The following is a 13,337-nucleotide window of genomic DNA, read 5'->3' as shown; positions in this document are numbered from 1 at the left end:
AGAGTTTTTAAAATTCCTACCCCAAAACACCCTCAGGAGTTCCCCTTAGTGAAAGAAAGTACATTCATATATAGGCTGACAATGTCCAAACAGTTGATTTATATAGTCAAATGTTTTTTAGCTGGAGAAATTGCTTTGAAATTTGCCCTCCTGATACTAACTTTCAGCAGTATCACAGTTTTAAATTTAAAATGTACATATTTTTAAGAAAAGATAATTAAATGGAGCTTTGATCTAGCTTTATTTGCTAGCCTATTTCCCTATTCAGATGGTATAGTTTTGTGCCTTGTTCTGCTCTTTTGTATGAGGTCTATGTGGTACTAATAACAATTTATATCTGTATTCTACAGTCTATCAGTGTATTATAGATATGTCTAGTTTTTGATTTAAAAAAAATTAAGGAATTTGTAAAACTTTTTATTTTTGAAGGAAAACAGCTATGCAGAAGGAAGTTAATGAGGCCCAAAATGAAATCCCATGCTTCAATGTGGACATTAAGGAAGCACCACCTCCTTTTCTACATGGCTTGCAACAACTGCCCTCCATTATGAAATTTAACAGATTTGCACCATTTAGTGAAGAATGCAGACAACAACTTATACCATTCCATTACGGCCCTTCTTTGGTGGGCTTAGAAAACTTTCATGGATCCCTAGAAGAAGGATCTCAAAAGCGAAAGAATATGCCTTCTAAGAAGCTTTATGGCAATTTCTCTGAAGATCACAATGTATCATTTCATGGATCTATGAATGATGATAATCTGGGAGCTCTTCCTTTAATATTTCCTCAACCTCAGCCACCTAAGTGCAATTCCCAGATGATCAACTTGTGTAACATTGGACTTCAATTCTATAGCAATCTAGAACATCTGGAAGCTAAGCCAATAAAACAAGAGCCTATAAGCCCAAGTATGATGTGGTATAACAGTCCTGCTTTCCTACAACCTAACTACCCTTACTATTCTAAAGTCCACCCTAATATGATGTTTCCTTTCTTTATGCCATCACCCAACGTGCACTTCAGACATCCCTTCCAGATAAAAAAATCAGAAGATCCACCATTTCGAAGAGCTGTACCTAAAGAAGATGATGACAGTAAAAATGTGGAAAGGATAGATGTCAACATTCAGATTGATGATAGCTACTATGTTGATGTAGGAGGTGACAAGAAACGATGGAAATGTTCAATGTGTGAAAAGTCCTATACTTCCAAATATAACTTGGTAACCCACATCTTAGGACACAGTGGCATAAAACCACATGCTTGCACCCAGTGTGGAAAACTTTTTAAGCAGCTGAGCCATTTGCATACTCATATGTTGACACACCAAGGCACTAGACCCCACAAGTGTCATGTTTGTCACAAGGCCTTCACCCAAACTAGCCACCTTAAAAGACACATGATGCAACATAGTGATATCAAGCCATATAACTGTAGAATCTGTGGCAGAGGTTTTGCATATCCAAGTGAACTAAAGGCCCATGAGTTGAAACATGAGAGTGGACGTGAAAATATATGTGTGGAGTGTGGTCTTGACTTTCCAACCCTGGCGCAGCTTAAAAGGCATTTGACCAGTCACCGAGGTCCTATCCAATACAACTGCACTGAATGTGACAAAACATTCCAGTACCCAAGCCAACTGCAGAATCACATGATGAAGCACAAAGATATTCGCCCTTACATCTGCACTGAATGTGGCATGGAGTTTGTACAACCTCACCATCTCAAGCAGCATTCTCTAACCCACAAGGTAGGTCCCAGGGATAGATTACATCAACCATGTTTGCAACAAGCTCTTCTCTAAGTCAGGGCAGTTTTATGTTATGGTTAGTCTAGGTGCAAAAGATCTTATAAAGTCCATGTCTAAGTTTTGTTGAATGTTGATTAAGTGAATTATGAGACCTTGCAGTGGGGCAGATTGACTATTGGGACAATAGGGTAGTATCTGAGGGTCTATAACAGTAGGGAGCCCAGTTGTGCCCTAACCTCTACTACTACTACTACTACTATTTATTATTTCTGTAGCACTACCAGACGCACGCAGCACTGTACATTAGACATGCAAGAGATGGACCCTGCTCGAAAGAGCTTACAATCTAGTTATGATAGATACACTGGATAACAAAAGTGAATCAATATAAGCTGCTCAGGTAAGGAAATACAAAGGGAGGAAGAGGTAGAGTGGGCAGGAGACTACAGAGGGAATGACAAACAAATATGGTACTTTTGGGGTTAGGACTTAAAGGCAGCTTTGAAAAAGTGGGCTGTCAGCCTGGATACCACCAGAGACAGAGCCTGATGTACAGAGTCAGGCAGGTTGTTCCAGCATACGACGCAGCAAAGCAGAAGGGACGGAGTCGGAAGTTGGCAGTAGAGGAGAAGGGTACAGACAAGAGAGACTTATCCAACAAATGGAATTTCCAGGTCGAAGTATAGAAGGTGATAGAAGAGAGAGATTGAGGAGCTGTAGAGTGAATACACTTGTAGTTTAGTAAGAGGAGTTTGAACTGTATGCGAAAGCAGTCAAGAAGCCAATGAAGTGACTTGAGAGGGGGCCCAGATCACTGCCAATCCACCTCTGCCTTGTAGCCAATCACAGTCTAAACCAGGGCTGCTCAAGTCCAGTCCTCGAGATCTACTGGCAGGCCAGGTTTTCAGGATATCCACAATGAACATGCATGAGAGCGATTTGCATACCAAAAAGGCAGTGCAGGCAAATCTCTCTCATGCATATTCATTGTGGATATCCTGAAAACCTGGCCTGCCAGTAGATCTCAAGGATCGGACTTGGGCAGCCCTGGTCTAAACAGTAGTCACCCAGTACTTTGATTTTCACAATTATTTAGGCAAACAATGGGTGATTTACTCATTTGGACTGTTCATCTGAAAATTGCCTTCCCTCAGTGCAGCTAAATGGCACAGATATTGTCCCACACCTTGTACACTTTCAGCCACCTTTTGGGGGAAGCAGTCTCAAGAGCATTTTACAATGAAGGAATAAAAATAAAAGCCATAAATTACATTTTCAGCTTTACACATTTTGGGGCTTGTTTACTGAAAAGTGATGGAGATTTGTGATTATGACGGATTAGTTGCAAATATTATGAACATAAGAATAGTCATTCTGAGTCATACCAATGGCCCATTTAACCCAGCATCCCTGCTTCCAACAGTGGCCAGTCCAGATCACAAGTGCCTGGCACAATCCCAAAGAGAAGCGCAGTGTCTCGCAAACTATTGGATGCCGCGGCACACTAAACCCTGGAGGGTATCCAGAAATGCGTGGACATTAAAGTGATGATGCCACGTGACACACTGGAGTAGCGAGATTCCATGCCACCAACCTCACAATAGCTGCTAAGCCTATGCAGTTGCTGTTGAGGACATGGCTATCATCTGCCTATTCATTTGCCGCATGGGACAAACATTTACCACACCTTAAGTGCACTACCTATTGCTCAGTTGCATCAGTACTATTAGCAATGCATGCAGACGGCAATTCTAAAACTGTGCACCTATGATTGGGTACCCGGAGGCTGCCTAATAGGATCCTATTCTATAAAGGAACATAAGAACCTACTTTCCTTTAAAGTAGGGGTGTCCACCCTTTTGGCTTCCCTGGGCTGCATTGGCCGAAAAAAATGTTTCTGGGGCTGCACAAACGCGCAAACGCTGCAGCAAGACAGAGGAGGGAGCCGGCAAGACGGTAAACACCTAGGGGCAGCAAAGTAAAACACTGCATCTCCCTCGACCAGGGCTGCACAAAATACTTCACTGGGCCCCATGTGGCCCTTGGGCCGCAGGTTGGACACCCCTGCTTTAAAGAATACTTGTGGCAATTATAGCAATACAGTTTAAATTTTTAGTACCCCTTACCTTCCGTTTTTTTCCTTAACTGTTCTTTTTTTCTCTGCTTATTGTAGTTCTACTACCCTTTTTCCTCTCGTGTGAGTTTGATTTGTGAGACTTTGTAGATGTCTTTATTGGATAAAAATTAGCTATTAATTTTAATGTGTCTGTACTACCCTGTTTTCTGTTTTTTATTTTTGTAAAGCCGCTTTGTATTTTTAAATAAGCAGGATAACAAATTTTTAATAAACTTAAACTTGAACTGGGTATATAAATGCAGATGTACTTAGGTGTAAGCAATTCCACCAGCCATATAGCTGGTGTGTACACCTAGTTTTGGAAAAAGCACATGTAGTATAATTTATAGTATTCTATAAATTACGCATACGCACCCATACTCATTTCAAGCTTCATTCATGTGTGCGTATCAAAGATATGCTTTTTTTCTACCTTTGTGGTCTACCCATGGGGGATGGCAGCAGGAGGGAGTGGGCATCCCTCCTGCCCGGGAATGTCTCAGGGGTGACGGCAGGAGGGATTGGGCATCCTTCCTGCTGAGGGATGTCTCGGTGGCGGCAGGAGGAATTGGGCACTCCTCCTGCCACAAACATTCGGGGGGGGGGGGGGCCTTCAGAGATTCCGGCAGGACGAAGTAATCATCCCTCCTGCCAGCCAACTTCATGGGGGGACAGGTTCCCTGCCATGGCAACTAAACTGATCACAGCAAAGAGATTCCCTTGCCACAGTCGGCCTAGCGACAACACGATTCTGTAACCGGCGCCAGTGACATGTACGCTGGTTAGACAATCGGGGTGATAGGTGGGGTTAGGCATTTGCCCATCAGGACAGACACGATTCTATATAGGATGCCCATGTACGATTCTCATAAGCCGCTTAGATGGCTGCTGAGACTGGGCGTCCTATACAGAATCTGGCTCTAGGTGTTTTCTTCCCCCTTTTACTGCTGTTGCTGAACACAAGCAGTCAACCAGCTTGCATATAATTTGCATGCTGTTTGTATTGAGTATCCCCCGGTAAAATTAAAACTCTGTGTAACCTGGTGTTTTGTACCGATTTGCAGAGTTCTGTGCTTCTGTCCCTGAATCCTTACTATAAGATTACAAAATCCTTACTTCAAACAAATTCTACACCCTGTACTGTATCTCTTTTATTATTCTGTTTTCAAGTGTGTATTTTTGTTTTAGGGGGTGAAAGAGCACAAATGTGGTATCTGTGGTCGAGAGTTCACTCTTCTAGCTAACATGAAGAGGCATATCCTCATCCACACCAATATCAGAGCGTACCAGTGCCATCTCTGCTTCAAAAGCTTTGTGCAGAAACAGACCCTTAAGGCACACATGATTGTCCACTCTGACGTCAAACCTTTTAAATGCAAGGTAGGTAATGCACATCTCCTTTGAAGTTAAACAGCTATATAGAAACTTCAGCAGGTCTTTTGCTATGCTTTTCCTCTATCTTTTTTGAGTGCCTGACATCTTTATGTTTTGTTTATTCCTGACAACTTCCTTCTATTCCTTTTTGGCTTCATATTCAGTTAAAAATCTGTTCCTGCTTGGGCCATGGTGCTTTGAACCCCCTGGTGCAATGTTCTTCCCCTGCTTTAACCCTATCTTTGCCAACTAGCCCAGCCAACACAGAAAGAATTTTCAGTGATCACACACCCAGGCTCTTTCCAGAACCTAGTGAGTGTATACCAGGAATGTAGCTAGTATGAGTTACTCTTATATTCTCCTTATGGAAGTAATTTTATAAACCACTTTCACATGTAAATGGACTCTTAAACACTAGGTCACACCTAAAAGAACACACGGTAAAGTCAGCACGAACTTGTACAATAGATAAGCTTGGGGCAAAGTTTGGGCAAAGCACGGGCAGAATTACATTACATTACATTACGGATTTCTATTCCGCCTGTGCCTTGCGGTTCTAGGCGGATTACAATATAGAAAATATCTGGGACATTCCAGTAGAATTACATTTCAGGATAGGAGTAGGTTACAGGAACAGTGAAGAGTTATGATATTACAATTTCACAGAAGATATTACTTATTACAGAAGATAATACATATTGCAGAAGATAATGCATTTTACAGAGGTAATACATGTCAACTCGATCAGTTAAGTCAGGTGTAGAGTAGAAGAGTTACAGTACATTCTTGGTCATGATCTATGTGCATATTTTACAAAATACAAGTTCAGGAGTGAACTGAAGGATCAACACATGTTGCTTCTGAGCAACAATGCCAAATAAAGGGTTAAAAAACAAAATACAATGCATCAGGGTTATGTTATATGCATAATTGTTGGACATGGCTAAACCCCACTGATGTGCCTCTCCCTATGCTATGCTATTTACATGCTATGAGGTCCTTTTACAAAGCTGTGATGGAAAGTGGCCTTAGCATGCCCTTATGTGGGTCTTCTTCACATGCTAAGGCCATTTCTATTTCAGCCAGTGTTCTATTTTCCAAATTAATGGCTATGTGCTAATGTTTTTAACGATCCAAATCCTAAATAGAAAGTACCGGGAAAATTACACTACATGTCACTATGCAGTTCCTGTAGTCTACAAAAGAAACACATATTTAACAAAGTCACAGCAACCATGTCCAATATAAATGGAAAAATAATTTTAGAATGTGAAAGAGAACCCTCGGTTTTCAGTGCCTTGTGAAAACACCACTCTCTTTCAAGAGCTTTTTTTTCAGACTTCCCAAGTGGGGTGTGCTCACAGAAGCATCAATGTTGAGATTGGTAGAAACTGATTCACTAAGCCCACCAATAAAGTTCCGACCACTTAGCAACCCCTTTGCAACCCGATTTCCCTCCGACCTGATTCACTAACCTCTGTCCCGATTATCTTCTGATCCGCACATGCAAATGAGGGGGAACAGCATTCAAATGTAGGCAGGCAGCGATTCACTAAAAAAAATGAGGAACAGCAACTGGGCTGACCGATCCATAAATAAGCGACTGCTGAGGACCAGTCGCTCAGGTCTTTTCCAACTGCCCTGCCTTCTGCCACCCTGCTCTCAGCCACGATCTCCTGCCCTTCCCCACAGTGCAAGCTCGTGATTTTAACCAGTGGGTTTAAAGCAGGTTAAAACCACAGGCTTGCGAAGAAAAAAACAAGCAAAAAAAAAAAAAAGTAAAGTTTCCTGCTCTACCGGGCACAGAGGACCAGTGCATGCGCCGGGATTGCTGTAGAGCGATCTGGGCAGTCAGTTTGGGGCGTGATTCCGATCGCCCTCATTTGCACGAGGGGATTCATGAATCAGCCCCCCCGCCACGGATCGGATCGATCTGTGGCTTTAGAGATTCTGGGCCTAAGTAATATTTATTTGAATGTACAAATAGTCTGAACTACATCTGTAGCCACATAATTGTCTTTATAATGTAATTTATACAGTCAATTTAACGTTATTTAACAAAATTAATCAAAGAGTTATATCTTGTTTGCTTCTGTTTCGGCTCATGAGCTCCCTGCTGACTATCTGACTCCTATAATGTTCCCTCCTCTCATGATTGCACACGTGACCAGAAACCTCAGTTGTCATTTTTACACACCTTTCTATCAAGTGGGTGTGTAATAACAAGTCTGGAACCATCATGGGCTTGCTCAGAAATGCCTTGATCTCTGCTGTACATAACATAAGTCTTTATTTGTATACCGCAAAATGCCTTTCGGTTCGATGCTGTAGTCATGGTACAGGTAAGATAGGAGATTCAGAGACTCCAGAGCTTCAGTCAAGTAATTGGGTGAGTGTTGTTGCCTCAGTGTTGATGGATATTTATTTAAAAAGCTTGATATACCACCCAGTCTTCTCAGATCAGGGTGGTTTACAGTGTAAACTCCATCAAATTTAAATAAAAAGAACTCCATTTCTTAAAACAGGAAAGACCTTCCACAAGCATAACAGAGACAAGCATCTACGATAGCAAGAAAAAATCCACTCACACATTCACACTAATTAAAAGCTTGACTGGATTATCACATAAAACTTTCCCTGGAGATCCCTGTTGAGCATTCTCCAGTAATTGGCCTTAACTTTCTACAGCCATCTTGAAAAAATGTGTTTTCAATAGGCCTTTCAATTTTTTGTAACATATTTCAGACCTAATTTCTTTTGACAAATTATTCAAAAGCAAGCCAGAAAAATGCTTTTTCCCTAGTAATAACCAGTGGCATACCTAGGGTATGTGGCACCCGGGGCCCATCATTTTTTGACACCCCCCATGTAAAAAAATATTTTTTGTAATAACCATGAAAAATAAATGGTCATAATAGAAATAGACACTGAAAATTTTCTTTTATTGAACCTCATATATGTAACCATTAATCCAAACATAACATAAATTATGTCTGAATTGTCATGACATCAGAAGTACATATGGAGTAGTTGCAGGTGATGCTTGGGACAGTTCTGATTGTGTTAGTTCGGTTTTATGTGTTTTTTTGAATAGAAGGGTTTTTATTTCTTTTTTGAAGGTTTTGTAGTTTGTGGTCGAGGTCAATAGGTTGTAGAGTTGGGGGTCGAGTGTTAGGAGGTTGTCGAACAGGTTTTTTCTTTTGACGATTTTGGTCGGAGGGTTTGTGAATGGTGCGTGAGTTCTCCTATGTCTGGTTGAAGTGGATTTAATTATTTAGCTGAAGAAATTAGTAAAACCCCCCCCCCATTCCACACACATTAATTCTCTTCCATTTTTGTTCCCATTCTAAAAAACACTGATAAGTTCCCAGAAAAAAAATACATTAAAATAAGAAGTGAAAACAAAGGCCCCTACAGATGAGAACAAAACATAAGAATAGCCTAACTGGGTCAGACCAATGGTCCATCATGCCCAGTAGCCCATTCTCATGGTAACCAATCCAGGTCACTAGTACCTGGTCAAAACCCAAAGAGTAGCAACATTCCATGCCATCGATCCAGGGCAAGCAGACACTTCCCCCATGTCTTAATAACAGACTATGGACTTTTCCTCCAGGAATTTGTCCAAACCTTTCTTAAAATCAGCAATGCTATCTGCTTTTACCATAATTTCTGGCCACTTCATTTTTAAGCTTAGATCTTTCCTTCCAAACAGAGACCTTGCTAGATGTCAAATACTGAAAGAACAAGGTAACTTCACAAGGACTCAGGAAATGTGAATCTCCTCATACACCCACCATATAGTGCAAAAATGTGCAAAGGTCTGTTTTTTTTTTTCGATCACTACATAGCCTAATGCCACACAAGCAGCGCTGTTACAAACATATTCTGAAGGTCAATGCTAAGGTTAACAAAGTTTCCTTCCTTCAACCACAAGGAGATACTGACAAACCACTGGAAGAGATCCCAAAACAACTACCCAGGCACAACACTCAAGACCCACTCAGTGTGTGAACCAGTTGAGTGGAGTGGACTAACTGGAGGGTGGAAATGGGCCTGGAGTTTGCTCAGCAGAATTTCCCAGACCACCTCTTCCTCTCAACATATTGACACGCTGCTGCCACCACCACCATTAGGAACACCTCACCTGGTAGGCCAGCAATGCTTATAAACTTTATAAAACACATTATTATATTTTCTTATAAAGCACATAATTTAACTGAACTCTCTGACATCCTCAGCCTTGCCATTCACAAAAATAGAAGGAAGAAAAGTTCCCGTTTCCTGCTGTCTCATGTCCCCGGCCTATACAATATTTTTCTTCTGCAGACCCTTCAAAAGTCTGACCAAATCCTCATTTCACTTGCATTATAAAGTACTGAGGATGCCATCTCTCTCCAATCCCAGGTCCTAAAGTCTAAGACAGTAGTGCAAACTAGTGCTGCTCGATTCAGGAAAAAAAAAATTTCGATTCGATTCAGCCTATTGAATTGGTTTTTCGATTTGATTTTCCTGCCCAATTGGGTGTTTTTTTCAAACATCCTGGTGAGTTTATTTTATAGCTTTTTCACCCCCCTTTGGCTTCTCCTAACCGCACTGGCGCTGTGGTGTAAATAAAATAAAGAAACAAAAAGGACTTTTCCTCTCTGTTAAATCCTAGCTCACGTTTGCGGTCTAACACCAGCTCTGGCAGGATACACATTTCAAATCTGACATATTGTAATCACAAAACAGAAAATATAATTAGTTTTTCTACCTTTAGTTGTCTGGTTATTTTTCAAACTTGTTGGTCCAAGGCTCTGGTTGTCTTCTGATAACTTGCTTGCCAGGGTCTCCTTCTTCCTTCTTTCTGCATGCTAACCATCCATCTGCCATCTCTGTCCTCCCCGTTTCCCTTCCCTCCCCAGGAGATCTGGCATCTATCCGTTTTTTGTCTCCCTCCACAGATCCATCTTTTCTTAACTACCCTTTCATCCAGCATCTCTCCCTCCTTCCCCACCACCCCAGAGTCCACCATCTCTCCCTTTCTTTTCCCAACTACCCTCCTATCCAGTATCTCTATCCCCCCCTCCACACCATCCCTTGTGTCCAACTTCTCTCCTTTTCTATTCCTTCCCTCTCTAAAAACCATGGTCCATCATCTCTCTCCCTCTTCTCTATTTTCAGACCCATTATTTCAGGGGTGTCCAATGTCGGTCCTCGAGGGCCGCAATCCAGTTGGGTTTTCAGGATTTCCCCAATAAATATGCATGAGATCTATATACATGCACTGCTTTCAATGCATATTCATTGGGGAAATCCTAAAAACCCAACTGGATTGCGGCCCTCAAGGACCGACATTGGACACCCCTGCATTATTTCTTCCCACCCAAAGTCCGGCATATGCGCGTCTCTTTGAACCCCCCCATTCCCTCTGTGTATTTCTACACCAGGGCCCCCCTCCCTGAAGGCCTGCACCCCCCCCGAAGGCCTGCACCCCCCCTTGAAGGCCTGCACCCCCCGAAGGCCTGTCCCCACCCCTTGAAGGCCTGCCTGTCCCCCCCTTGAAGGCCTGCACCCCCCAAAGGCCTGTCCCCCCCTTGAAAGACTGCCTGTCCCCCCCCTTGAAGGCCTGTCCCTCCCTTGAAAGCCTGCCTGCCTGTCCCCCCTTGAAGGCTTGTCCCCCCTTTGAAGGCCTGCCTGCCTGACTCCCCTTTGAAGGCCTGCCTGTCCCCCCCCCCTTGAAGGCCTGCCTGCCTGCCTGTCTGTCACCTCCTCTCCCCCTTGAAGGCCTGCCTGCCTGCCCGCCCCACCCCGAAGGACCGCTCGCCCCCCTGGCCTCCCTGCATCACCTATGAAGCAGCCCGCAGCGGGATCGTGATGTCAGCAATCCCTGAGCTGTTTCGGCGCTGCTTCCTGCGCCGCGGTCCCGCCCCTCCTCTGACGTCGAGGGTGAAGCAGTGTTTTCCTCTGCTGCCCCTGGGTGTTTACCGTCTTGCCGGCTCCCTCCTCTGTCTTGCTGCAGCGTTTGCGCGGCCCCAGAAACATTTATTTCGGCCAATGCGGCCCAGGGAAGCCAAAAGGTTGGACACCCCTGATTTAGACCCTTATGGTACTAGCCCATCCCAAGTTGTTCTGTGAATTCCTCGACAATCCACTATGGCACAATATTTTGTACCCTTTGAGAAAGGCATTCCTGGGTCTCACCCTGCTGTCTCCAAGCTGTGTCTTATCTCCTTCACCTCTGATCTTCAATATATTCTCCACTGTATCTCGTCTCTCCTGTTCCTCTTCACTGCACAACATAGCTTGCAGAACAGACTCGTTGTAGCCGTACCAAGCTGACTTTATCACTGTAGGCATAACTATTTTCATTACCTTGTCACACTTTCTTTCAGCAATTGGAAGAGGATATTCCTGTGTCCTAGGGCTATTTATTTTTATATTGAAACAGTTTACCATGTAAACCCCAACACAGAACTCTGCAATCATTCTTAAATTTTTCAGATTCTATTGATTCTTAAATTTTTCAGATTCTATTGGAAATCCATATTCTCGTGAACCTTAGAGCTGTTATGAACCATCTGCTATGTGACATAGGTCCTATTTCCAACAGAGCCAGATATCTTTGCCAAGAGACCTGTTCTAATGGTAGTTACAATTCTATAGCCATAGCTTTGAGCTGTGCTTATGTCTTTGATCACTTCATCGCTTAGCTGAGGAAGATCAGAGCCAACACAGACCTTAGTAAAATCAGGATTTATTTTCAATTCAGTAGCAGAATCCAGCATTTTTCCAATGGGACCTGCCCATTTGTTGTTGCTTACTGTCTTGCCATCTAAAGCAGTCACCAAGGCCTGGATTGTATAAGTGGTGCCATTGTCTGCCTAAAAAACAGCCACCGATCACATGTTAATCATGCAACAGCGCAGTTTATAGAATTGCGGCTTTGTGAAATGTAGGCCAGGGTTTTCAAGACCTACATTTCCGGCACCCACCTTTCACATGAATTGTGGTTACAGATGCACTTTATGATGCCTAGTACCTTTTCTGGCATTAACCATGCCTATAATGATGTTAGGTATTATAAAACACTTCCACAGCTACGATGCAAGTGTCTTTTTGTAGGCGCCTATATTAAAAAAAAAAAACAAAACCCCCCGCTTGTACTCCTTTTTAAATGGCGTTTTGCGCTTAAGTTAGGTGCCGGTAGAATATGGGCCCAAGTGCATGAATGGTAGTTTGCTGTGGGCAGGTTACAGACAATCCACTCCAGCTTCTTCTCAACAGAATGTCTCACTCCTCCTTCCCAACCAATGTTTACATTACAGGAATCACCTCCAATACAGTGGAGAGTTTTATCTGCTTCTCTTTCTTTTAGCTATGCAACCAAATTATCAGCAATTATTTCTGTATGAGTCTTCTCTTTAGTTACTTTTTAAGGAACAAAATGCCACAGGTACCTGCCTCCTGGTGTAATGTTCCTCTTTCACCATACCTGGATACATTTTGCCATTCTCTTCTGCCTTTAACCTGACCCTGGAATCATCACGACGACTATCAAAGAAAATGCAGCTGATGCCATTCTGCTGCAGTTCCTCCTCATGATTCTTTCCTGAGTCCTCTTTACCTTGTTGTGATCAGAGAGTTGCATGAGGACAGAAATCAAATTTATCCTCTCCTTAGGGTTGCCAGATTTTACTCCTGTAAAATCAGTACCCATAGCCCCGCCACCAGGCCCGCCTACTTCCATGCCCCAAGTCATGCCCCAGCCCCACTCCCTCAATCTGTTCTTGTCCTTGGGACTGTGTCGGGAGAGCATCTGCGTATGCATGGATGCAACGCAATGACATCACAGGCATGCACAAATGCGCGTGAAGTCACCGTGTTGAATCCGTGCATGTGCAGATGCCCTCCTGAATTGGTCCTGAGGTGGAAGCTTTTCAAAACCTGCCGGGTTTTGAAAAGCCATCCGGAAATGTCCTCTAAAAAAAAGGACATGTCTGGGAAAATCCAGACTTCTGGTAACCCTATCCTTTCTGGCCCTGCATGAAATCTAACCCATCCCTGCCCTGCCCTGCCACTCCATTCCCACCTGTCATTGTAAGTCTCTTCATT

At 43.1% G+C, this 13,337-nt stretch overlaps 1 protein-coding gene across 1 annotated transcript in view; it reads left to right on the top strand.

Moving 5' to 3' along the window:
* The window catches only part of ZNF366 (zinc finger protein 366), a 276,041-nt gene that overhangs the window by 233,315 nt on the left and 29,389 nt on the right, over nt 1-13,337 (top strand). Inside the window, exons 5-6 of the mRNA XM_033929137.1 lie at nt 430-1,750; nt 5,055-5,246. Of these exons, the coding sequence (XP_033785028.1) occupies nt 440-1,750; nt 5,055-5,246 (1,503 nt within the window). The 5' untranslated portion in view covers nt 430-439. The remainder of the gene's footprint in view (nt 1-429; nt 1,751-5,054; nt 5,247-13,337) is intronic.

This window comes from Geotrypetes seraphini, chromosome 1 (genome assembly GCF_902459505.1).
Source record: "Geotrypetes seraphini chromosome 1, aGeoSer1.1, whole genome shotgun sequence".
In the NCBI taxonomy this organism is placed as follows: domain Eukaryota; kingdom Metazoa; phylum Chordata; class Amphibia; order Gymnophiona; family Dermophiidae; genus Geotrypetes; species Geotrypetes seraphini.
Note: the sequence above shows the minus strand (reverse complement) of the source record. Positions and strands in the feature narration are given on the sequence as shown.